This window comes from Durotheca rogersii (genome assembly GCF_024521655.1).
Source record: "Durotheca rogersii strain YMJ 92031201 chromosome Unknown GGS23scaffold_6, whole genome shotgun sequence".
Classification (NCBI taxonomy): Eukaryota; Fungi; Ascomycota; class Sordariomycetes; order Xylariales; family Xylariaceae; genus Durotheca; species Durotheca rogersii.
Genome location: NW_026251237.1, coordinates 99,317 through 124,594, shown reverse-complemented (window position 1 = coordinate 124,594; position 25,278 = coordinate 99,317). Strand labels below are relative to the sequence as shown.

The window sequence follows — 25,278 nt, the reverse complement described above, 5'->3', positions numbered from 1 at the left end:
CGAAGTCAGTTTCAACCTATATCCTTCATCTAGCTTATATATAGACATTAAGGCCGAGATGGCTTCGAGACCGAGAGCCAAAGCATTACGTAATGATAAACCGGTAGAAAGGTGCCATGTGACCTAATTGAGCGCCCACAATAATGAGTTATAGATATTATGTCGGACAGCGTTGAAAAGAAAACGCGCAGTGGAAAGGCGAAGTGAATCCGGTCTCTCAACCAAACAAAACACACCAGGGTTATAAAGGCCAACCCAAGAGATATCAATAAGCTAAGTCTAGTATTATGCACACTCAAGCTCCTATTAATTCTTATATATGCTTGAGAGTATTGCTGTCCACTAGCTACTTGTATTAGTTGATTTTCGACACTACTTATAGTACTATCCACTACTACCCCGACCTATTGCAGGGAAGGAATACTAAGATACGGCAAATCGAGTGTTACTTGTTATGGCAACCTATGGTAATAACTACTGAATAACCAGCATAGCCATCTGGTTGTGCTTACCCCAAGCTGCCGTGATAAGTTACGGGACAGCACCCTAGACAATATATCCGTACTAAACTCAAGTAGTATAAGCTAAGTTATCGTATGGGTTCAACAATTCTTTCTAAAGGGTACCTAGTTGTAACCCTAATTCAAATTTAGCTAGAAATAAGAAGTTAACCAAAGCTTCGAGATGAGGAAAGATGGGCGAAAATCCTCTACGTCAGTGGAGGGTATCAGAACTAAGTTAAGGGGCTCAAGAGTAATATGCTATTAATACTTATCCTAAACGTCAAGGGTTCCCAGGTATTACGTACGGACATTTCATACGAACCCTCAACTTTGTCCTAGTTTCTAAGAAAGCGGTATTAAGTAATGTGAGCAAAACTCAATGTTCTTACACAAGCTGGTTGTGTATATCATGAACATCTTCCTAATATAGCCACGCCCTTTTGCCTCATTCCTCTCTTTTTATGTAGGGGATAGGTGTAAATGGGCGGCATGCCCCTCGTTACCAAGAGTAGCGTTTTATTATCTGCTAGCTAAATCTCATAATTAACAAAGTATTAGATGACTTGGTCGACAACTATGTCGATCGACACCTCATTCATAGCCAGAGCTCTCATCGACAATATTGACGGCGATTTCTTCAAAGGTGTGAAGCATACAAATTTCTGAAGTTTACACTGTGAACTAATTGATCTTATGTAAAATCTCACGATCTATCCATCCTCCTCTTCCCCATCTACTCTCTTTTCTTCTCCTCTCCTTTTCTCATTCCTTTCCAGTTTATCTTCTCCCCTGTCCATAATTTCATTGTCCACCTTACCATCACATCATCATCATCATCATCATCATCATCATCATCATCACCATCCGTGACCTTCCGCCCCCCATCCAGTTACTCTCTAATCCTCGTTAGGGTTATTGGTGCCCCGTGGAGCAAAATCAAGCCACATTCAAGCTTCTGATCCTCAATTATCCCAACTTACCAAAATTTCATACATCTCCACTTGACAGCTGCCCCGGATACCATATCAAGGAATACCATCACCTCAATTTCCAGTCAACAAAATCGCCACTCCTAGGTATCGTGATCACCTTCAGTATACCATCTCTCCTGGCATCAAGATCTAGTCTCCTATTCCATCGGGACAACTACTGCTTCTCCCTTGAATCCAACTAGGGGCGTGAGACGAACTTGTGAGGTTAGATCCCCCCCTTTGATGTCATCACCCTCACCCTGGTCATTATCGTCAACATTATAGGATCTCCAAAGCTGATCTATTACCTCCTAGCACCTATTAATCTTCCTTGCCGCTCCACCATCCATACGCAGGGAGATATAGGCATCCGTCTCAATACGTGCGGGAGGACAGAATATATCAAGGAGACGGGATCATTGTGAGTTTGGTCCATTTTCCCCTAAGCTTTTTCAGTGAAGCCGCTCTCTTGATTGGAATATTGCCTCTTCAACGGGGTTGTATTGAGGTTTGATCTTTTTTAAACGCGGGCCGGGCTAGGATAACGCAATTCGTCTCGCTCTCCTACCCCCGCCAGTCGATCCTATAGAGTGGACTGCTGATATTCCTCGCCGTTCAAAGAGAAGACCAACTCTTGTCAGACGACACCCGTGGGCCGATAGGTACGGTCTTATAACCCGAAAATCGCAACAAGCGAGGTTCTTCACAGGAAGGGCAGCCTCCTTCGAGACTTAGAGCAAACTAAGTTGCCGTGAAGGGAAGAGAAGAGCAGTTTCCTCACCTCAGTTCGCCGACCTGTCCGAATCTACCGTAGAGATGGCGACCCCACAGCCCTACCCCGACTTCAGTGCCGAGTGGATCGGGGAGGCCATCAGCGACAAATCCGTTAAGGAAGATGGATCTGTTAAGAGAGATGAGTCTGATGGGAAAGGCGAGTCTGTGAAGAAAGATATGCGAGGGTTCGCTCTGAAGTACCTCGTGTACAACGAGGCGGTCTCCGATTACGCTTCCGTCGCCACCGGAAAGGCCGCGATCCGCACGGCTTTCGAAGGCTTCGTGGATGAATGGATCCAGAAGACCCACGAGATCGTTGCCAATTTGCATCCCGAAGGAGTTAAAGAGCCCGAGAAGTGCGACATTGACCCCATGACCGGCGAGCTCATTGACCCTATCGAGTACCCTCCCACAAAGAAACGTACGCCTCCCCCGCGCTCTCCGCGATGCCAGAAACCCGTCTTCGTTGCTAACCTACATGTGGCGTAATAGTCGTGAATGAGCCGCAGGCCGTTGGTATGAATTCCGAGTTGCGCATCCAGCGCGCAATGCGTCTCCTGGCCATAGAGAACAAGCTCGGGAGCCGAGCCGATTCCAACATCCGCAAGGTCCGAATGCCTTGCCACATCCGCCCAGCGGTGGCCGGCGACATGGAGCAGGTTATGCAGATGTACAATGATGAGGCCGCAACGAAGCACACGCTACCGGACAAGGAGGTGACCTCTATCCAGCGATTCCGCGCCCTCTTCGAGCAGTTCGTGGTGGAAAAGCTGCCCTTCTTCGTCGCGGTGCGGGGTTTGAAGAGTGGCAATACCGACGGAGACCTCATCATCGGGTTCGCCCTCGTCGACGTCCAGCTTCGGGGACTGATCGGGTCGCGCCAGACGCTCGGAAGCGCCTGCGGCAAGATAACGGTGGTTGTCGAGCCGGTGTTCCGCCGCCACAACATCGGCTCCGCTTTGCTGGATGCTATTATGACCTGCTGTGCCCCGTGGTATCCCACACGCCTGGGATACTTGATTGTCAACCCGGACCGTGACGAGAGGCACTGGGGCGCCGAGCACAACCCCCGCAAGTGGGACTACATCGATATAGAGACTTTCGTTCCCAGCGCGGCGCCCGGAGAGGACGTCAAAGAGGACAAGGCGTACGGATGGGTTTCTACATATCTCACCAACTTCTTCCAGATGGAGCTCGCGCATCGAGACGAGAGGCTGTATAAAGATAGCGCGAAGGGCGTCTGGCTCGACAGGCTCACGTTTCGACGTCAATGCCGTGTTCCCATCGAGTAGGGGCGGGACTTTGGCCGCGGTTGTTAGTTCGTGGGGAGCCGTTGTAACCCTTGGCTTTCAACTTCGCATGGTTCCCAACCACTAAAGATTTGGACGGCAACCCCTCGACCATTTCTATAGAGAAATAGAAGAGCCGTTTTGTAGGTAGAAGGAGGCATATTGTTCTGGAAGTTAGTTCCAGCCGCCTAGGCAGGATGGAACTTCCTCACCCATGTTGGTGTGCTAGTCATTGCTGCCACTTTGAGGGCCGGACCTGTATTCGGGTCTATATCTGCCCTAGGCATAAATACGATAAATAGCTGAATTAAACAACTTTATAAATTCCGTGAAGCCAACGATGAGTATTGGTGTCATGTAACAGGCATCAAGCAATGTCTTATAAAAAGATTGTGAGGGGCGGGGTGGAGTTTTGATAGGTGTATGGACATGAAGGACAGAAATACCCGACTGTGCACAGCTCGAGGCAATGGATATAGGGTCAAGGAAGCGCAAAGAGCATGGGATCATCGCGTGCTGGTTTGTAATTTGACCAAGGAGACATCAGACTCTAGGAGTAATCTAAGCTACCAACGTACTATTATGTAGTCCGGACTCGAGATTAGACCGCCACGCCCGCTGCTACCAATGCCTCATGATGGGTTAGAGCAAATACTCGTGAAAGCCACCCGACCACACGCCATCAGACACAGGCTAGCCCGGAAAAAAAAAAGATCACAGACCCAGAACCATCCTACCGTAGGAAGATCGGTATCTCCGGCTGGGCGCTGGAGAAACATGGCAAATCGAGACTGGTAAATTAGAGACACAGACAGATGCCTCTCTTTCTCTCTCCCCTTTCCTTCCGCGTAAAGACAAGTCTAAACTACCCCCGACATTGAACTGTCTGTGGTGATGATGACAGAAATGAATATGCACCGGTACGCCATACGAATATAAGACAAGGATAGAAAATAGGTAGGTATTCGTTGCCAGGCAACTTGTTCACATGACGGCGCAAGAGGCCGCCACGGTCCGCGCGCGCCGTCGGCCGGCTGCGAAGGCGCCTCCCCCTTCTTCGTCTGCGTGAAGCAGCTGGGCCTCGCGGGCGCGGCGTTGCCGTCGGCGGTGGCCCGCTCCCACCGCCCCCGTCTCCTCAACTGCCTGCATGTAGTCGGCCCACTTGCGCTCGAGGCGGGCGGCGGCGGCGAAGTCTCCCCGCAGCACGCGTTGCGTATGCTGCTCTACCGTCTGTTGCCAGCCGTAGAAGCACTTCAGGCCTACGATCTCCGTGGGGTACGTCGGTGACCCGCCGTTTTTGGAGGGCTGCCCGATACTCGCGTTCTGGAACAGAATCTCCCGAACGCCGGTCCACGTCATCATCTGACAGTCGTATACGACGAGCTTGAGCCCGATGCGGGGGCGGGAATCGCGCGCCAAAGTGCGCGCCGACCGAGACCGGACCATGTCCGCAGCCTCTTTGAGAGTTAGGTCGCCGACCCGTGTGTTGTCCATGTCCACGCTCTTGAGGCTGATGCAATTCTTCATCACGGGCAGCATGCCCGCGTCGCCCAGGCCCTCACAATAGCTCACGGAAAGATGCTCAAGCTTCGACGCGCACGGGGCCTTGGCCAGATGCTCAGAGAGAAGGTCGTTCGTCAGCTCGGAAAGTTCCTCTAATTCTAGATGGGTGAGCCGAGGAGTCGATGCAAGAATCGGTCGGAGGGCCGCGTCGGTCAGCGACGTGCATCCGCTCAGTCGCAGGCCTTCTAGATCTGGCACTAGGTAGCCCAACGCCGCCACGGATTCGTTAGTCAATTGAGGGCATCGGCTAACATCTAGATGTCGAAGTTTCCTCGGTGGCACTATTGCCCGACCTGTTAGGATATCCACCTCAGGTTCACTACCATGAATCATGGCCTTGAAGGTGTCGTCGTCGAGATCGTAACAGCCGCTCAACACCAGCCTCTCGAGATTATTGGTCGCGAAGATAGCTTCGGCCACCCCGATGTTGTTAAACCCTTTGACCTCTCCCGCTCTTACCTCTCGTAGCTTCGGGCATCCGAGCACTACCATTTTAACGCCCCGAGCATCCATGTGTTTGCACCACGACACATTGAGCATTTCGAGCTGCGGGCAGTGCTGAGAAATGATCTTGCACGAGCCGTTCGTCACGGCTGTCATGCCTGTGAGGTTCAAGCTGGCCAGCTTCTCGTTCGCCCGAATCAGGTTGTGCAAGGTACTTCGCTGAAAGTTTCGGCATCCCTCCAAAGTTGCGTTGATCAGGTTCCTGCAAGCTTTCACGATGACTTCAGCTCGCTTGTAATGTTCGATCTGAAGGCACCCACGAATGTTGAGGTCCTTGACGAAAGGGCCAGCTGAGACGATGATCCTGGCAAGAGCTTCGGCGGGTATTGCCATGTAAAACTCGGTGGCGTCGAAATGGGTCCACAACTGGCCGTCGAAGCAGAACCTGTAGAATTCCTTGCTGACACGGCAAAGGCGAATGAGTTCTTTCGGTCGGAGGAACGATAATATGTGCACTCGAATTTCGTCGGGGATGCGAGCCCAGAAGTCGAAAGGCAGTTTTCGGACAGTGCCAGACCGCGATCTTGAAGCAGCAACATCGGCGGGCAGAGAAATGGTAGTCGGGTTCAAGTGTGCCGTAGGGATATTTGGAACTCGACGTGCTAGGCGTGCGTCGATGTCCTTTAATGCAGAGGATTCGGCGGGTGAGCTGCGGGGAATAAAGGACTGGTTGCTTGTGAACTGTCCTGGGGCGACCCTGGCGGAAGGTTCGTGCCTGGAAGATGACGGTGTTGCCGCAAGACTCACGCAGGAAAAACTTCCCTGGGCGGCGTATGGCGAGGCAGACGATCGGCCCCGGTCCAACTGAAACAGCGACGGCGAAGAAGACATTCTCTTGATACCTCGGAGTATTCTAGCCCGGCGTCTCTCCTTGGTGCCGGCTTCAAGAGGCATCGCAACGGACGCCTCGTCGATAGGATCGGGTTGGTCGATGTCGAACATAGCGAATGCTGTGTGGTATTTATGAAGGGAGAGCTTTGACTAGAAATTAACAACAGCTACAAGCGTGACCCCTCTTACGAGTGGAATGACTTGGGTGGGACGATAAGTGAATGGCAATGGCAATTGAACCTCGGTGGGGGGAACCTGTGGTTCTGGCACCGGGCTGTACTGATTGACGCCGAGGGTTTGCTATCGAGGATACCGCGACGACTGCGGGGAGGGTTCGGACTGTCGCCGTATCTGTATCGACCGAGAGTGCCAAAGAAGGGAATTGTAGGGTTGTTGGAAAGAGTGCTTGCGCCCTTCTCGTCAGAAGAGTGGGAGAGTTAGTTAACCATGGCCACGACCGACGTAGGTAGGTATCTATTTCGTTCCGTTTCTGTTCTCTCGGCCTCTCTCACCCGTCTCGTTCCCCCCTTCTCTGCGGTTCACCTCTGGCCTCTCACGCGACTGCGTGTCTGGGGGGTAGAAATAAACGTAACGGTATAGGAAGGGGAAAAGAATAAGAACAAAAAACAGATATAGGAGTTATGAGCAGGGTGATACGAAGGGATGTTGCACAGATAGGTATGGATTGTTTAAACGCGCCAAGCTTGGGTACGAAGTTGGTGGTCGGTGCCTCTGCATGTATTCACTGTGACGAGCCCACGTCGGGTCGACGATTCAGTAGCGCTGATCGACAGAAGCCGGCAGACTTTCGCTTCTCCCGGAAGACGATAGAGGAAGAGGAAGAAAGAAGAGGCGAAGGGAGAGAGGGGCTCGACTAAGCAAGCCTTGCCGCCTTTAACGATGACGGAAAACATACGAATCGCCATCGACCCAACAGGGAAGCAACCGGAATAGAGGCCGATTTAGGTAGATGTTGAGACCCAGATTAGAAGATGCGAAGACCCTTGACCTCAGGCACCCTACATAAGGTACCTGGTAGTCGCAGGTAAGTACCTCCCAACTTAGACAAATGGTGAAAGGAGAGGGGGGGAAGACGAGAGAGGAGTGGGTTGCGTTGGCCCCTCACGAGGTTCATGTGAGGCCCCATAATTAAGGTGCGCCAGCAGGGGGGTGAAGAGAGGGGGCAGTTTTCTTATCGTTAAGGTGGGAAACGTGGAAAACGTGGGGTGACTGCCCGTCTGCTGGGTACATTTTTGTAACCCCCGGGTACCACGCCGGATACCTATAGGTGCCTACTACGCAGTGTGCGCAGCGTGCGATGAATGATGAGTAGACCGCCCGGTAGGTAAGGTGTAGCGGGACGCAATGTGTAAGTACCTGCGTAACCTCGCATCCAAGTCAGGACACCGTTAGGTTGGGCAGGTAAATGCTTAGTACTTGCTTAGTACCTGCCGAAGGTATAATATGTACCTAGGTAAGTAGTACCTTGGGTAGGTAAGTAGCTGCCTCCAAGTTGCCTCCAGTTGTCCCTAAGATCATGGAAGGCAGGGGGGGTTGCTACAGAGCGCCTCCCTTCTATTTTAGGTGTCTGGTTCAAGGTTCTCGACTACAATAATTCTATATGCCCCTACTAACTCCAACTGCCAACCCCACCAGACAATACAGGTACCTACCTACCTAAGGCACCCCTAAGGGCAGGCTACAGACCAGCCCAACTACTAACGCGAGCACATCAAACACCTAACATCCAAGTAGAACCGCAGCTACCTCCAAGATACCTACCTACCTCCTCCTAGTACCTGACAGGAAATGCACACATAGAGAGGTAGGCAGGTACCTTAAGGTTGAGGAGCTGGTAGGTACCATGGAACCTACCTAAGGTAGGTAGGTACCTAGGTAGGTACCTGTTGGGGGATTCGGCCTAGGAATCCCCGATAAGGCACCACCCTTATCCACGGGCAAGACACGGAAACAACTGTGAATGAGTGGTAGACACCTACTCGCGGCCAAGTGTTGCTTCTTCGTTCTTCATTCTTCATTCCTCTTCTGCCACCCTGCATCTCCCGTCACTCACCTTTTTTTTTTTCCGGCACCCGCTATCGCAACCAAAAAGCGGCAGACAGAAGACAAACTTCCTAGGGCTTCCCACACAGTCATGCCGAGCCCAGAATCGACCCCAGTCCACCGGAACACGAAGAAGGCGTGGAACGGGTCAATTACGCGTAGGGCACCCGTATGCCTGGTTTCGATTTTCTCCGTACTCGACTCGATCGCTAGCTAGACTCGCATATTTTAACCGGTCCTAATACCACGTACCCACGCCACAGTAACATCGAAGACAAGACGCCGTCGCTGCTCATTCGCAAAGACGTCTGTCTTCTCGCGCCGTCCTCGACCTAGCCTGCAGGAGACTTGCAGGCCAGGAAGCAGCCAATGGTCCCTTTGTACAGCTGCAGCCAAGGGGCTAAGTAGGTACCCCCACCACCTCTTTTTTTTTTTCACGAGCGCGGTATTCGACAACCGTGTGATGCTGTCAGCTGGGCCCTGGCATTTCGAGACGAGAACAGCAAAAAGAAAATAAAAGGCCGGGCTATTACGGAGGAGGGAGAAGGTCGCAACGTCAGACGACCAGTTCTAAATTCCCAGCCCCGTAGCCGCCGTTCTTATCAATACCCAATTCCACCCTACCTGGTTCGCGCTGGCTGGGCTAGGTGGAGAGGAGGGGTGAGCCAGGAGGGGGTGGTGAACCGCTCCGAGTCTTAGCCACGAGGCCATCGTTTCTAAAGGATAGTCTCGCAGAACGGGGCGGCATGCAAGCAGTTGCAATAGAGGTAAGTAGATTTCTGAGACACCTACAGCGATAAGCGAATCAGGAGCGTTCGAGGTGTGACCCCGAGAATCGAAATCGCTGCGTTCCGCGGCGAATCTTCAGCGATAGTGCGCTCCCCGTGTCCGGAAACTCTATCATCTGACGCCCATCCCCTTGTCGCACCCGGGTCCGGATGACCCACGGTCTCGATAAGGATCGAGATAATAAAATAACAGCGTAGTTAAAATTGCGATATCGATAGGTATGGCAACAAGAAGGCACACTACGTAATGAAGGGCGCCGACGAGATTAGCAAGTCCGCCGAAAGGCACCCTCCACTACGCGTCAAATTGCAACTCCCTCTGAGACCCTCGAATGATTAAGTTCGACCCCAACGGACTACCGAAATCGATGCAATAATCACCCCCTACAGTACTTGGGCCGGTATGATATCGTACGTACCCGGGAGTGTATTCGATTTCTCCACCGATGTTTCATGGAGCCATCCCAGCGACTATGTTTTATGTTCTATATCCATCGCAGCTCACTCCGAGGGGTAGTAACACAATGTCATACCCTGACATGGTAGTAAATAGGGTAACTTGTCGTTCATCGGCGTTGCGTACACTATCGCGCCTGGGTATATCAGAGAGCTCGCGATACCGGCGTATCGCTATAGTTACACAGTCGCTATCCTAGTTGTTGTATCGCGGGCGCGCACATCTGTCTATGTCGCATCCCCCGGCCCCCCCAGAACCCGGTCTCTAGCCAGCCGCGGCGGTTGGCTCGTGTGACAGGTCGACGGCTCGTGGAGCTATGGATGGATAGCTTCAGGTTTACTCAGCGTGAACACAATTAAATCCAGGGTTGTTAGCATCATACTACATATTCACGACCGGGAAAGTTGCTGTCTAGCTAGACTAATGTATCCTCGTTCGATGCCACAGTTAATACTGCATAACCAGAAACGTTACATACGAGCTCGTCTACTGTCTCGCCAACTCGATATTTTAGACGTCACCATCGGATGGTTATATGTAGGTACTTAGACGCCCATAGGGGACATATAGGCATCTTGGTGCTTTCGCCATATATGCTCAGCCACAAGTATTTCTAGCACCGTCCAATGCACCGCTTTGCCTTGCCGGCATCCACGGAGTAAGATTCGTAAGATACAGGCATTGCAATAGATCTCCGTAACCAATAGTCTAGACAATGCACATTATGGTAGGCAGTTTTGAGGTTAGACAGACAAGGACGAAAACGATAGTTGAAACGGATTATTAAACGATACGCGGAACGTTGTCTTAAACGCCCGACGTCTGTTAGACATTTGTTTAGTTTCTAGTGTTAACGGCATTACAGTACACCATCTAGTATACTCTGAGGCATCTACAAGTTATTCTTACTTGCTAGTCGTAAAGTTCGAGTGAGTAGATAGGATTGGTGCGAAGTATGATATTAGTTCCTAATGGCATGAGTTTCTTTGGCATGGGGCTCGTTCTACTTCAGCTCAATCTATCTCATAGTCTTCCCAATAAACTCGAGCGAGAAACAAGTGCCGGAAATTCAACCCACTGTTCAAGAAACTAGTAGGCCTAAGCAACACATTGTACCGGTCTATAGTTTGAGACTGAGTCGTCATAGAAACTTGTTTCTCAGCTACGGCTCATATAAAGGGCTCCTGGTAAAACCACGAGGCGAATCGATCTCTAAATGTGGTGGGAGGAGAATATCCTAGGAAGGGTGAACACCACAGCGTAGGAGGTCGCTAATACGGCCACAGGCGAAAAACTCAAAATATAGGAGAGGGAGCGTAAGGTGCCTTTGCTTGATTTCTTCCGCTTGGTCGGGGGTGATATTTACACGTAGGTAGTGATCTAATAATTCTACTTTTCCACGCTACTACTGTGGCCCGCTACTCTTCTGTTGTCATATAAGCCACGTCAGACTCGAGAGCTCAATTCCTCCACCTGTTGTCACCCGCTAGGACGGGTGACTTTCGACCTTCTCAACGTCATTTAGAATGAGTTAGGTGCGGAATTCTTACCCTAGTGTCTTCACGAAACTAGGTAGCAACCATTCCGGCGAATGTGTACGGTATTGTAAATCCACCGTAGATCCATGTCCTTTATCAAAAACAACAATTCAATATGCAGCAAAGTGAAGTCACGATTATGAGTCGACACAACTGTAGCAGTTATAGGCATGCTTGGCTTTAAACAGGGAATGTATTGCTATGTATCCAGCCTGCTATGTTCATATGCTTCTATCTTGACTATTTATAGGTTATGATGTGGCTCATCCCTCCGTTTTAGTATGAGAGGATTCCTAGCCTCTGTATACCGGTATAATAATATCTTGGGCGAGGTTTGAATAGCGAACTAAAGGATGTGGACTTCTCAAGACTGATAGCCCATAGACTTTACCTTTTGACCTGACCACAACTCCACGAAGTTGAATTCGGTGGTAATGAATAACCTCGGTAAGATAGTTAGCCAGATTGCCCCAACTTCTATCAAGGCCAGTAGCCTCAAGGGAGACCGTTATTAATTTTAGGGTGGCGTCTCATAGCGATATTATCGCCAAGCTTCGTGTTCCCTATATGACCTTTAACAGTGGCAGACAGTGTGTCTTAGTAAGGTCACAGAAGGGGCCAATCTCAACGCCGCAAAGCCACCCTTATATTAGAGGACGCTGGCTTGTTTTGCTTTTCTCGTACAATGCCGGGAGCGGAGCCTTCAGGCGTGAAAATATCGCAGGAGGTATTAATACGGGCAATATATGCTTCGTAATTCTTTCTGGTCTAGACCAGAAAGATGGCCCTATTTTAACTTCCCTTATGGGCTCGGCCTGGAGCACACCTTCCGAGCTGGGTTGGCATCTATCGGGGCGGTTCCCTTATATGAAGCCCCAAACCTAGGGGGGCCTCTTGGGGAGTAAGGTACGCCGATAGAGTTTCAAAGAGGGCCACTGGGGGTGTATGTATTGGATGGCGACGCAACCCTACGAGTCCGAGCCTCGTAAGCAATTGGTACGATCCGGTGATAACGGCATCGCATTGCCTTTATTCGAGCAGGCTCGCCGGGACAGGTGGCATTATCCTTTCATCCCCTATGCCGTCCAGTCCGAGGGCAGACTCCCAGCTAGTACACGCTGCGCTGCATGTGACCTGTCTCTATTGCCGCTCGCCCTAGAGGCTTGTCCTAAAGCCATCGTCAACGAACCCCTGGATAGTCACACGACTATCCTGCATGAGGAGATTGACCCCGACGATCAGAGCTCTCGCGACTGGCTCGAGATAGCTCGTGTCTGCCGAGACGGTCTCATAGGTCGCACCAGACGGGCGAGGCAGCTTGAAGCCCAAAGTTCCACGTCAGATTCCGTGGAACTACCTCGGAGAGCCTTGGGAGAATCGTTGATTGACCTTAGCGCCCAACCGTATTATTGGGCCTGCTGGGAGGCGTGACTCATCATGTCGGCTTCGCGGATTTCCTAGAAATCACGTAGCCGACAGGAATATTGCCGACGCAATGGGGTCATGGGGTGAGAATGGACTGATGCATGTCTGTAAGGTCATTCCCTCGAGGTAGCGGCCAATCGATCTAGCAAAATCGGGTGAGGGGCGGTGAAGCGCTCACCATCGACGGGTTCTCGCGCACGTATTTCCAGCTTTCGGAGGCATCCCGGTAGGTATTATGGTGCCTGATCGAGTAGACGGCCTCGCCCTCTCGCCCTTTCCCTCTCTGTTGCCCGATAAAACAACTGGCGAACGGATATTGATAGCGGGCGACCGCGCTATTTGGGAGGCCTCCTTCATCGCGTCTTCGCCGCCGACCCGGTCAGGCCTGTGGGCCGCGGACACGACATGGGGGCAGGGCCAAAAAAGGTCGGACACGTCAAAGAGAGGCGAATTCAATTCTGGTGACAGCGCGCTGGATGGCAAGCTGGGAGCAAGACAAGTCCAAGAATAGAGCCAAAGCGTAGGTAGCGTCCATCCTCCGCACGTCAGTGAATTGCGCCGCCACGTGCCCCAGCGGCTTCGGGCTTGCTGTCCAGGCCCTGGAGGCTCTATGAGGTCATTGCTTCGCCCGTGCTTGTGTTCCTTGATGCGAGGATAGGGTAGCAACAAGCTCGTGAAACGACTCGGTGGGGAACGGGAGGGAGAAAACTTGGATCGTGAGTTGTCGAAGTCGGTGTGGCATCTGTGGCTAATGAGGGAGATGGATGTTGATGAGTTGGCACAGGGAGGGCTAAGAGGCTAAGCACATACATGATGTACGTACCCCTGAGGCGCTACAAGGCACACAGCCACACTTACGTAGGTACCTCCCGCTTCAGGGCACTGGACCGGAGCGGACATGTGCGTACCCTAGGTGTAGGTACTTACATCCCCGGAGACGCCTAAGTACCTAAGGTACCTGATATAGGTAGGCACCTACGCCTCGCGCATACATCTGTACATAACATCATGGATACCCCCTGGGTAGATGCCAATGATCGACCGACCCCGCATACAGTACATCAGCGTGTTGCATTTTTAGGCACCGCATTAGGTACCTCTCCTACATGCATGCCTAACCTTTGGAGGTGTAGTGAGTGGGCGTACGCGCATTCTTTCAGCTTTTCATGGATTTCGAGATGCCTACCTATAATCATCGGCCGGCCTTGTCCGCCGGGCGTTGCGTATGCGCCAAACGACGTTGCTTTAGAATTAAAGCTCTTACACCAAAACCCGACTCCCACATGGCTGGCTCTCCGCCCGTGCACCTCACGGGGTTATCGGGCTCGACCTCGTACCTCTCTACACCGTCGGTAAACCTGGCTGAGGCCAGGGTCTAATGCCGACCTTGCGCCATAAGCTAAATCAGATACACGGTAGCGATCTGGTCGTGTCCGCGCAAGCTGTCGGATCCCGAGAGGGGGCACCGTACACAATTCCTTTCTTTACCTCCTCTAGCCGGCCAGCCGGGGGGCTGTTCGATATGTGCCTGTTTACGTGGGAGGGGGCTGAGGGAGTCCGGCAAGCCACAATTGATACTACGTAGGTAGTACAACCATCCCGCGACTTACGACCCTGGAGGACCCGCCACTAAGCGGGGTGGCCAGGTCGGGTTAGACCCAGGGACTTTCTGACTCCCTTCCCCCCATCGCATCTCCTCCATCCCACTTGCTGCTATTTGCGACCGCACAACGTGCCTAGCGATTATCAGATGGCGTGTAATACCTACTTATAGGCTCATACGAGGCTAACAGGTAATGAGGCTCCATCTCCGAAACCGTTAGAGAGAGCTCCAGAGCGTACAGATTCCATGTCGAGCGGTACCTACCTACCAAGCCGCCCTCCAGTGGCCAGATCTTCTCGAGTGGCTCCGTGTTGAGGATAAGGGGGATCGGCTCGGTTCTTAGTCGACGACTCTATACTGCTGACCAAGTGAAGGGGCCCGGGTCCTGCTTATCGATGCCACAGCATCTACTGGCTGTCGTTCCTCCGATTATTCCACGATGGCACCCGAGATGCGTCAAGTCATCGCGTAGCGGGGAATCGCCCCATTGACGTCTCTCCGTATCGCGCGTCCCTGCAGCTCGCAGAATCCGCACACGGAAAGGGGCCGTCCAGACGGCCAGTGGTAGGCCATGTCTGCGGTTGGAGTTGATGTGGCCCCGAGACGGGTCGTGTTCGTGTATGTAGGTATGTATGAGTAAATGTAGGTGCATGTTATACCGTCCCTTCGATCACAAGCTAACGGGCTAATTTCGCTGGCGGCTGCTCTTACATCGCGGTCCCCACCGCGGCCGTAGGTGTGGGATACGACGGGTTGACCAGAGTTTTTCTTCTCTGTTTCTCCTCTCGATGGGTGTATTTTTTTCTGTTCCTCAACTGCATGCTGCATGTGCGATATGCACTGCATCGCTCATGGGACCACGGCTCCTACCTGACCTTAGGCATGTTAAGTGCCCAGGTTCTCGAATGCTACATGTAACGCGATGGACGGAATGGGTCGCGAGACGCCCACTAGCGCTTGGGTTGCCTCTTGGTTGGTTGGGTTCGACATCCCGACCTGGACTTCCCACCACTTATCCTATTTACAAGCTTTCCTTGCCGATGCCTGACGAGGTGCATGATGCGGCAATCACTTGATCACCCGTGTTTCGGCAGATCCCACACCATTCCTCCCCTCTGTGTCATTGTAGAGAGCTACCGTAACGATTCAACGAAGACATGAGGCACGCACGGGGTGGTCGGATACCGAGGTACCTACCTAAGGCATATGTACGTACAATCTGGAGAAGGTGGTTACGAGCGACGGTGGCTGGAGAATGACGAAAGGAAGAGCGGCAAGTTACGGGATTGCGGATCACGGAGAGGCCGTCTCCCGCCTGTCACCTGTCCCCTCCCTCCCCCTGGGGTATCCTCACCTACCATCGCGGCACAGAGTCCGGCATAGAGGGGTAGAGAAAGTATATTGGAGATTGCAGTCGACTCCGCGCAGACGCCTCTCCCTACGGCGGAAACGACGGAACCGATCCATGGATCCGTGAAGTTTGTTAGGCGGTGGGCATTTGCCTCTCCCTCACCGTTTTAGGACCATTCCCCGCCGCTTAAACGGCGCAACCAAAAAAAAAAAAGAAAATAAAAGAGGAGAAAAAAAACTGTGGCGGGGGACGTGTTAGGAAGTCGGGTGTTTCTCCCCTAGGAGGATTATGTATGCATGTACGTACATGGGTATATTCTTCTATTCGGGTCCTCGGTGTGTGTTCAGTGAGGCAGTTTTGCTTTTAGCGGGGCGGTCGGTTTGTCGTTGCCCTACTTGCTCGGCGCACTGACGTAATTATCGTGTTCGCGACACCTCCTCTTCCTTGCCTGCCTAGGAACTGGCCTTCGAGGCGCGTCGAGCACGTGCCACCGTATGCGCACACCGGGGTAAGAGGTTACCTAGGTAGGTACCTAATCCGGTACACACCCACCTACCTACCCACCTACCTACCTACGTAGTGGAATTGCTGTGTCGGCAACGATAGCAGGTGTGTCCCCTAGCAGCATTACCAGGCAACTCCAATCTACCCAGGTAGCTATCAGGAGGTAGTAGGTACCTAGCTCTCAACATACCTGCGCGTTCTACGTACCGCCTATGTGCTGAGTACGGAGGAAGCACCCAAACAATTCCTTGCTTCGTTCTCCTTTCCAATCCTTCACGCGCCCCCCCCCCGCGCCCCTCGCACCCTTCCCCCCCCCCGGCTAGCCCCGGTTCTGTTTCTCCGTACTTTCTTCCAATCATTAATTCTGCTCGAGTTTTTTTTTTGCCTTTTTCGCCAATCGACCAGCGTCTCGACTTCAAATCCCTACAGTGGACCAGTTTCCCCTCAGGGCCACGATCGCGAGCCGCCTCGACCACATGACTGATCCCACGCTGGAGCAGCTTAGATTCGGCACTACTCGGCTGTGTGTCTGTCTGTCTGCTATCATGCGTTGGGATACTGTGCTCGCTTCTGATAAGGCCGGTCGACCCTCGGATTGGCGTCATCCAACAAATGGCTACCCCATGACGCGTTCCCCAGCCTGATCAGTTCTTGATCCGCCTAAGATCGGCCTTGCGGGGATGCCCAGGAGACCGTCGGCGGGTTGGGCTTATCGAACCAGATATGGTCAAAAAAGGGGCCTCGCCTGAGTAGAGAATGTGCCCGGTCGGACGCAGGAGCAGCTCTGTTGGCCTGGACTCCGAGCGGCGACTGCAACGCCAGCCCGCCCGTTCCGGAACGGGAGCTATCACTTAGTGCTCAGTCGGCGCCGTGACGGGCGTTCGTCTCTTCCCAATGGGGAAGTTGGTAGGAGATGAAATCTGGAGAAGGAATACGTTTTGTATTTCTCCTGAACCCGAGTTCGAGATAGGAGCATTTTCTCAAATTATCATTCGCCCGATTTGATTCCTATCCCCTGTCTCCCCTTTTTATTATTCGTTCTCGTTCACGTTTCGATCCCTAAGCCCAGCCCGTACGCAGTCCGTAGTAGGCCTTCGAGGTGCTTCCCTGATTCTGCTGATTTTACGGCCAATGGCAATTTAGCCTGGAGTCGTCCTTCTCCACCCTTATTACCCTCCCGGCTCACCACGACGGGCCAATCAAGCCTCGGAGCGGCCCATTTCCATCACCACACCTCAACTCACCTTCTGCCACTAACATGGGTCTCAACCTGGACGGAGGCCGTTGACTGGCTCTCGTTGAATCTCGACATCCCTTTGGCTCTCGTCAGATGGATGGACTATGTCTGTTTCTGCTCTTATCTTCGTCCCACACCCTCCGGTAAAATACACGCGCAATGTGCTGGGGTTGTCTTCTGATGACCCGTATCCTGCAGCGCCGACTAGCTGCTCCTTTGACGCTATAAGCGCCTCCAGCGCGACTGCGAGATTACTGCTCTCCCTTGCAGCCTCTGGTCCCAGGGATACTGCACCCCAGACAGAGGGGAGGACTTGAGAGGACCCATCCCTCATCCCGATACTGGACCGTCGAGTCGTCCGAGGTGAGCGCCAGTCCTGCATCTCTCTCGAACCGGAAGATGGTCCTAGGCCGAGCACCAACCCTTTTCACGAAAGTTGGGGAGGAGGTATAGCCCACCTACTATCTCGCCTACTACGTTTCAGATTCTCGTCCGTGGAGTCCACGCGCCGGATTCGTCCTCTCTCGCTCATATGCGAGTCATGAGGAGCGTCTACAGCACCTAGGAACATCTCGTATGGCAGTTCCGGATGCCGGGGTCTCCCACACGAGGATGCAGACGTCGCTCGAAGAGGACTACCGGGACTGTCAGCGCCACGCGGCGGATGCTCTCCAGCAGCAGTCACTCAAATAGTTTCAGCTTCCCTCCAATGGATAATCGCCGGGCGCGCGCATTGATATGGCAATTTCCAGGAATGATCGAGAGCAGCAGACAAATCTCCCGGCAGCGAATCGACTTGTCTACATCAGTCGACCCTGAGGCTTGTCTAGACCATCCGAGCACCACATGGACCTAGCAGCCTTTCTGCATCTGGCAGCCTGCATAAGCGCAACGACAGGCTCCTCTAGCTACCACGGGGTATCGCTATTCGCACATGTATATACCTGCTACGTTGGCGAGCCTCATGGGGCCATAGGTCCGGGGACTAGCCAGTCGATCGAGAGTCTGGTCATATCTAGAGCCTACCTTGGTATTGCGTTATGGCACTGGATAGCGCCGTTTGGATTTGCATTGCGATGCAACGGTAATATATGAATATCACATCTCGAGATGTAGGACCGGGAGAAGGAGTCGTGTACCCCAATCCGGTAGTCGATGCTGGGAACCTGTTCTGTCGCAAAAGGAGCCGACGGACGACGGCGACATCGGCACCGGCCGGCCGCTCATGTCACATACGCTAAATGCTTGGGTGCATTTTACGAAGCGGTTCCTTTTCGCATGCTACACCACACCACCTAAGGCGTTGACAAGCTTGTCAAGTTTCCATAGAAACATGATTCGTCCTGCCGAGGAGGGGACGTTTGGAGCTGCTGTGTTAGTATCCATCTTTACGCCAATCCCCGAGACGCATATGGGCACGGGTCAGACAAGGCAGACGGACGAGATAGCATGTTTGGGGGGGTTTTTTGTTTTGTTTTGGCTCTCCCTTCCCCTCTTTCCCCTACGGCATTGCGAATAGGGGAAAACATCGGGTTTAGTTATGTGTGCGGGTGTGGATATAGGTACGGTGTGTGAGCGTGTGGTGTGCGTTAGGGGTGGGAGGTGTAGGCGTAGGGAATGGTGGTATGTAGGGATGTTTCTTCCTTGCTGAGGATCTCACCGGGTAAAGAGAGGGCGAAAGAAAGATTCCGAGCGACAGCTATGACCCATGTGGGTGAAGCCCTGCGGTCTACCTACCTACCTAAGGCTACCTAGGTAGGTACCTAAGGTAGGCCGGCGGACCTGGGCGAACACACGCTAATCGCCTATGGAGCATGTACCTCAGGTACCTATGGACGCCTCTGTGGGTTTCCCTCTGTGGGTTTCCCTCTGTGGGTTTTCCCTTCTCGAATGGTGTGGGCTGGTGGTAGTGGACGTTCTGCATGTACCGCCGTACCGACCTGCGTACCTGGCGTGTACCCCGTGTGGCTGGCAGGGGTTCCGTTCCATGTACCGATGTACCGGTACAGGCCGCTGGTGGCGCTGCACTGGCCATACTGCAGCTTTTTCAGCTGGAGTCGCTCCGTGCTACTTCTCCCATTTGCTGTGCTCTCGGGCATATGCAAAGTCGCAACACAGCCCACATCACGACTGCAGTAACACACCAGAGAACCTCTTCTGCTGCCGCGCATGACTGGGATCTGTCGGCCGTGGTATCGGTGGGATTATTCTGATGCCTGCCTGCCGGGTCTGCTTAGGCCCTGGAGCCCTGGAGCCTTGGGGCCTGGCTTGGGCTAGGTCGGCCCGCCTCTCTCGCCCTCTCTCTCTGTCTGTCACCTACGCCTCTCTCTCTCTCTTGCTCCCCCTCTCCCCCTCTCTCCCTCTCTCCGCCATGCCTCGCCCTGCTGATGCTACCTGCATACGTACAGGCCCGTAGCTGCGCAGTTGGTGGTTAGGTAGGCCGGTCTACCTAATGCAAGATTGTGGGCCACCATTGCATGCCAGACCTGCCCGAGCTGCCCCATCTCGTCCTAAGCAGCTAGGCTTGCTCCGAGGGATCACAGAGAGGCCTTGTTAAAAACGGCTTGGAGAAACCCAGCCGGTTTAAGAAGGGGGAGAGGGAACATGCGATTTCTCGTCGATGGTACTGTACAGGCATTAGAGGTCACCAACACTACTCTCTGCTATAACACTCCCCCCGCCACCCTCAACACGAGTTTCTTACCCTCCTCTTTCTTCTTCACGAGCTCCTCGTCCACCGTTCTCTTCTTCTCATTTGCGGTAGGCACCCTTCCCGGTCCTGGGATCGCCTAGCTCTGGTGTTGTCTTTTTTTATTACTATTTGCCTTTCCCATCCCATCGACCCCTCCCGCCCTACCGATTGCTGTGGGATAACCCGCTCTCCTGGTCCAAAATTTTTTTTTCCCGCTCCGTCCCTGCTGAGACTCTCTAACTATACGATGCCCCCGCAACTACTACCGGCCTCGGCTGCCGCTTTTGCGCCGCGGGCCTCGTCCGTCAACGTCGTCTTAGGGTCCAAGGTCGAACCGTGGTTAACACAGACTCTAAAGCGCGTCAACAGGGTCAAGAGGCCGCTCAACAGCATACCGCAACACCAGAGATGTCTGACGGAAACGCTATCCTCGCCGAACGCCATCTGGACGCTGGCATCGCTGATGCTCCCCAAGGCGCCCGAGTCCGAGTTGCGCCAGGATTCCAACCCGCTGATAGAAGCCATGCACAACTATCGGCTCATCCACATCGAGGCCTATATTGTTCACGTCGATATGGTTCTCCGCAATGAAGTCGCGTATAAGTTGACGCCCGACTCGATAGAGGCTCTCATCGAGTATCATAAGAATGTCTATTCCGTCAACGCCAAGGATGAGACCTACGATTGGCCCGAGAAGGAGCAGCACGCCAAGAAGTTACACGAAGACTTCGTCCAGGCCATCAACAAGTTTGTCTACCGGACTCATGTTTCCGCGCTCGAAGGACTAGAAGAGGAGGGTGCCGGAGAGCTGCTTTGCGGGAAGAGCGAGGAGGTTAAGAATAACATCATGGGATTGCTGAATAAGCCCCTTCTTCCGCCGCCACCGAAGATCGTCGATGTCGTCCGCCAGCCGCCCTTGCTGCCCAGTTCTCCGGTAGGCGCGAATATCTGGTCGCAGTCTACTCCGTCGCCGGCGCTGCCCGCTCCGGTCGAGCCCTGGCGAGTGCTGCCGTCTAGCCCCGGTGTCACATCTACTTCGGTGGAGTCGAATGCCCCGATATGGGCCAGTATGGGCCTGCACGAGATTCAAATACCTTCGCCACCTGTACCGTACAGCCAACCCTACAGCTCGGCCGGGATGTTCTACAGTTCGCCGATGGTAGCGGCCCCGATTCCGGCGCTACCTCTTCCTAGTATGCTCGCATCGCAATGCGGTGTGGGCTCCGTGTATGGGGGAAGTTTCGGCTGGGACCGATATCAAGAGTACGCGACGACCATATGACAATCACCGCCTACCACAGGGGATAGCTTCCCGGTGGTGACGACCTCATAGCAATCATCGAGCCAGACGGCGACCGAGTTCCCGTTCCCCCCGGCTCGATAAGGGAATCCACGGCACCCGCGACACAGATCTTATCGCATCCCGAGGTATACCGGCGTTTGGCACCTAACAGGAGCGAGCCTTCGACCGCGTCGGCATATAATACTCCCGGTTCCTTTTCTGCTTCTTTCTTCTCTCCCCTCGTCTTTCATATGTTTAGCAAGCGAGCGTCTGCTTGGTTTTTTTCTTTTTTTGGCTTTTGGGGTTTCCTTACTCTCTTATATAAAGGGGATATCTCCCGTCGTCACAACCGTTGGCTCGGTCATAAGCTGTATTTCTTTCACCACATCATGGCTGGGACTAGGTGGGTATCTGATTGCATTTACAAGCAAGGCAGGGCCTCGAGATATATGAGGCTGGGTTTTTCCTTTATACGTTAAAATAAGAGGTACACGCAGCAATGCACCCCGATCATATCTCCCGGCAAAGACCGGGATATAACAAGCCGAGTTTGGATTTCGATATTCCCTTTTCTCTAGTTGTACGGCATAAAGCGGCTTTCTTAGAAAAAGATACCCCGGACAATTGCGACATATTGGACGACGAACTCGGTCCCCTTGTCTGCGCACTCGCTTCAAGAAAGTTTCTTTTATTTTCTCAGGCCCGCGATTTTATATGGGTGACGACGCACGGACGACCTAATAACGAAAACCCTACGAACTCCACGACGACCTCGGCGACGAAGAGGATTGTATCCAACTAGAAGTTGGACCTTCTCCTCGATATTAGGAGGCCGATCGAGTGGTGATGGATTCTTCGAGAAGGAAACCTGCGAGGGGCCGCGTCCCAACTCCGCATTTCTCACAGTCGATCCTACGTTTCGTATCGAAGCAGCTATGCAGGGCATGTTATCTGGGAAGCTGCCGTCTGGGGCGGACACTGGTTGTCACTGTTGCGCATCCCGCGATCCGAGCCGTGGCAAGATCGGCGACGAGCCGGGAACGCAACAGCTGGGAGTTGAAAGCGAGAGGGGGAAGATCTCACGATCACTCACGAGACAAAAGAAGCTGGGCATAATTTGGAATCCCCGTTGAACGGGGGAATGCGGAGCCCTTTAGTCGCCGTTCTTTTTTGGCCCCCCCCCCGGTCTTCTTACACCCTTCCTCACGCGCCCTCTAGGAACAAGTGCCCACCCCCCCAGGTCGATGAAGCGCCGCGCCGAGCTAGATGCACGGCATGTCCACTCCGCCAGTTCGGAGCAGACCTACCTGGTTCGGTCGCTCGGACATGCAGGGAGCCGCGGCTGCCGACGAAGGGGGATGTGGCTTGTCTTCTAGATGGGACCGGAGGGGGAGTCAGGATCGAGGGGTGGCAAAAAATGGTAGCACCATCTCACTACCCAACAACCGGGACCACCCCCTCGGCGCGAACGAAAGATTTCACCGGGGGTGCAGGCGAAGGTTGGCCACGCAGCCACGATACATTGCTGTGCGATGTATCGGCGGAGGACGACGACACAGGTTCTGTGGCATGAGATGCTGGGTTACGGCGTTGATGTTGGTGGCTGCAGTGTATATAGTCGCCCTGGCGGCGATTCACGAAACGCCGCTGACAAGTTTTTTTTTCCCAAACTCCGCTTGCATGGTTTTAGTCTGCTGTCACATGTAGTAGTTAATTGAACAGAACTAAGTTGTTCAAGGCAGCGTGTGCCTACGTGTGTGTGCATTATGCGGTGCTCGTTCACTTGCCAGGTTTCCTCCGACCGGTCAAGCGAGGGGTGGGATGGCTAGACCTCGTCACCGCCATTGCTACCCGGACTAGGTTAAGGTGTGTATGTATATACACACAGATATACCCATATACCTCTATATATAATAGGTATATCATGTGTAGGTAAGCGCGAGGTAGGATCCAAAGCACACGTAGGACCTTTGTGGGGAAAGTAAAGGGACGGGGGGAAAGGAAGAGGAAGCAAAAAGAAAGAAAACCACGAGTGCGCCTCGCTCTACCGCTCTACGTCTGGGCTATTAGCCGCCAGAATCAGAACTCCGGGAGCTAGCGGATCACATAGGGTAGTTAGGGGGGGGGGGGTTGGGTCACGGAGGCTGTCGGTCGTTGGCCCGACTCGCCTTTTCTTCCCGTCCCATCTCCCTTCGCTCCTTGCCCCCCCCCCCTGCTTCCCTCCCTTTCCTCTCTGACCCGATCGTCGCCCGTCCCAGACCCTAGGGGTCTGTCCTTGCGTAACTACGTGGGTCCGTGTATCCGGCCCGTCTCTGTCTCTCTGTCTCTGCGCCGGGCGCCGATCCCAGCAAGTCGATCCGTCCCCAGCGCAGGCACCGGGGGGGGGGGGGGGAGAGCGAACGACGAACGAGTTCCCCCAACTCGCCCACCCGCCCGTCTGGCTGTCTTGCGCCGGCCCTCGCTCCCCCATTCGGAGTACGGAGCGCGCGCCCGCACGTGTGTGCAGATGGGTTGTGCAGAGTCGTGGTGAGGGCCCGCCGAGCGGATGGGTGGGTGGTAGGAGAGGGAGGGAGGGACTCCCGGGTGGTAAGAATCTACATACGTGTACACATACATGCATCGAGTGCATACAGAAGGTACGGAGAAGTTGTATTGCGTAGGTGTAGGTAGGTAGGTAGGTATGTGCATGCTTCTGCCCTCGCGCTACGAGTTGCTGACTACAGAGAGGAGAGAGAGGGAGGAGGAGGAGGGGGGGGTTCGGAGGCTGCAGGGAGGCAGCGAGGAGAGGAGGTGTGGGGTGAGGAGGAGGAAGGGATGGGTAGCGCTGGGCTCAGCTGCTGCGGGCTGGGGACGGCGAGGCGAGGACAGGGTGTGTGGTAGGGCAATACGGCAGAGAGGAAGCGGCAGCGAGAGGACGAGAGTGAGTGAATGGCGGGTGAAGAGAAGGGGGGGGAAAAGCCATACGTCGCGGAAAGGAGCCGTATTCTTTCCCTCACCGCTATCCCCCTCCGTCTCTTCATCCGGGACACAGGCCTCCCGTCCTCCCTCCTCTCCCCCCCCTCCGGCGACGCGGGAGGACTTGCGCATGCTACCTGATGGCCGATCTACACTTGCTCGTATAGATGCCTACCTGCCTCTTACTCCGTTGGTGCCACCTGCACTTGGCTGGCTAGCTGGCTGGCTTGCTTACTCGCCGCCGCCGCGGGGAAGGAAGAGGGATATCATGCGTGAAGGGAAAGGAAGAGAGAGTGTGTGAGAGACAGTGAGTGAGAGAGCAGGTCGTGCCGAGGGAGAAGGGGGGAAGGGTGAGAAGGAGGGCGCACGCACGGAGATGGATTGCCGTATGGAGAATGGAACGAGGGGAGGGGGGAGGGGGAAGAGATACCGCGGTTACGCAGGTAAGCAGGAATGTAGGTAGTTTAGGTAGGTAGGCAGGCAGACAAGTTGTGTGCGTGCGAACTAGAAAAAAAAGAAAAAAAGAAGAAGAAGAGAACCCCCCAAGAGCGCAAATCATTCCCGTCTCACTGCCATGAGACAGACAAGACGGACAGGGCAGAAAGGGCCAAGCCACTCCGAGCCGTGCTCCGGCTGCGGTGGAAGGGAATAATAGGCTGCATATCGGCAGGCCAAATTGGGATCGATTTTCGTACGGCTAACTATTTTCTCTTCCGGTGGCTTTTCTTGAGCACTCTATGGCAGTTCTATAACTGCGGATGTAGCGGCGTCTGGGACATACATGAAAAACCAAAAAAAAAAAAAAAAAAAAAAAAGATTTTTCGCCAGCGCATGAATAATAGTAGAAGAAGAGGTGGCAGTGGAGGGGAGGAGGAACAGGAGCAGCAGCAGGAGGAGGAGGAGGAGGAGGAGGGGCGGAGTGGAGGAGGGCGCGAGGTGAAGCGAGG

The 25,278-nt window shown here is 53.6% G+C and overlaps 5 protein-coding genes across 5 annotated transcripts; 4 read left to right on the top strand and 1 right to left on the bottom strand.

Annotated features, from left to right (window-relative positions):
• Nucleotides 1–2,290: 2,290 nt before the first annotated feature.
• GGS23DRAFT_595212 (uncharacterized protein) lies at nt 2,291–3,540 on the top strand (the record flags this gene model as incomplete). The annotated part of the gene is made up of 2 exons (XM_051518275.1): nt 2,291–2,669; nt 2,741–3,540. The coding sequence occupies 2 exons, from the start codon at nt 2,291–2,293 to the stop codon at nt 3,538–3,540; spliced, it is 1,179 nt and encodes a 392-aa protein (XP_051373189.1).
• A 981-nt stretch (nt 3,541–4,521) lies between these two features.
• GGS23DRAFT_595211 (RNI-like protein) lies at nt 4,522–6,546 on the bottom strand (the record flags this gene model as incomplete). Its single annotated transcript, XM_051518274.1, has 1 exon — nt 4,522–6,546. One exon carries the CDS (start codon nt 6,544–6,546, stop codon nt 4,522–4,524), a length of 2,025 nt encoding a protein of 674 aa, XP_051373188.1.
• Nucleotides 6,547–14,447: 7,901 nt separating this feature from the next.
• GGS23DRAFT_560334 (uncharacterized protein) lies at nt 14,448–15,947 on the top strand. The gene is made up of 2 exons (XM_051515881.1): nt 14,448–14,952; nt 15,008–15,947. Coding segments are annotated over exons 1-2 (381 nt in total). The 5' UTR covers nt 14,448–14,950; the 3' UTR covers nt 15,387–15,947.
• Nucleotides 15,948–19,958: 4,011 nt separating this feature from the next.
• On the top strand, nt 19,959–21,626 carry GGS23DRAFT_448568 (uncharacterized protein). The gene has a single exon (XM_051514004.1). It carries the CDS (start codon nt 20,342–20,344, stop codon nt 21,374–21,376), a length of 1,035 nt encoding a protein of 344 aa, XP_051373186.1. The 5' UTR covers nt 19,959–20,341; the 3' UTR covers nt 21,377–21,626.
• A 2,179-nt stretch (nt 21,627–23,805) lies between these two features.
• Nucleotides 23,806–24,763, top strand: GGS23DRAFT_560325 (uncharacterized protein). The gene has a single exon (XM_051515880.1). The coding sequence runs from the start codon at nt 24,057–24,059 to the stop codon at nt 24,630–24,632; it is 576 nt and encodes a 191-aa protein (XP_051373185.1). The 5' UTR covers nt 23,806–24,056; the 3' UTR covers nt 24,633–24,763.
• Nucleotides 24,764–25,278: the final 515 nt, after the last annotated feature.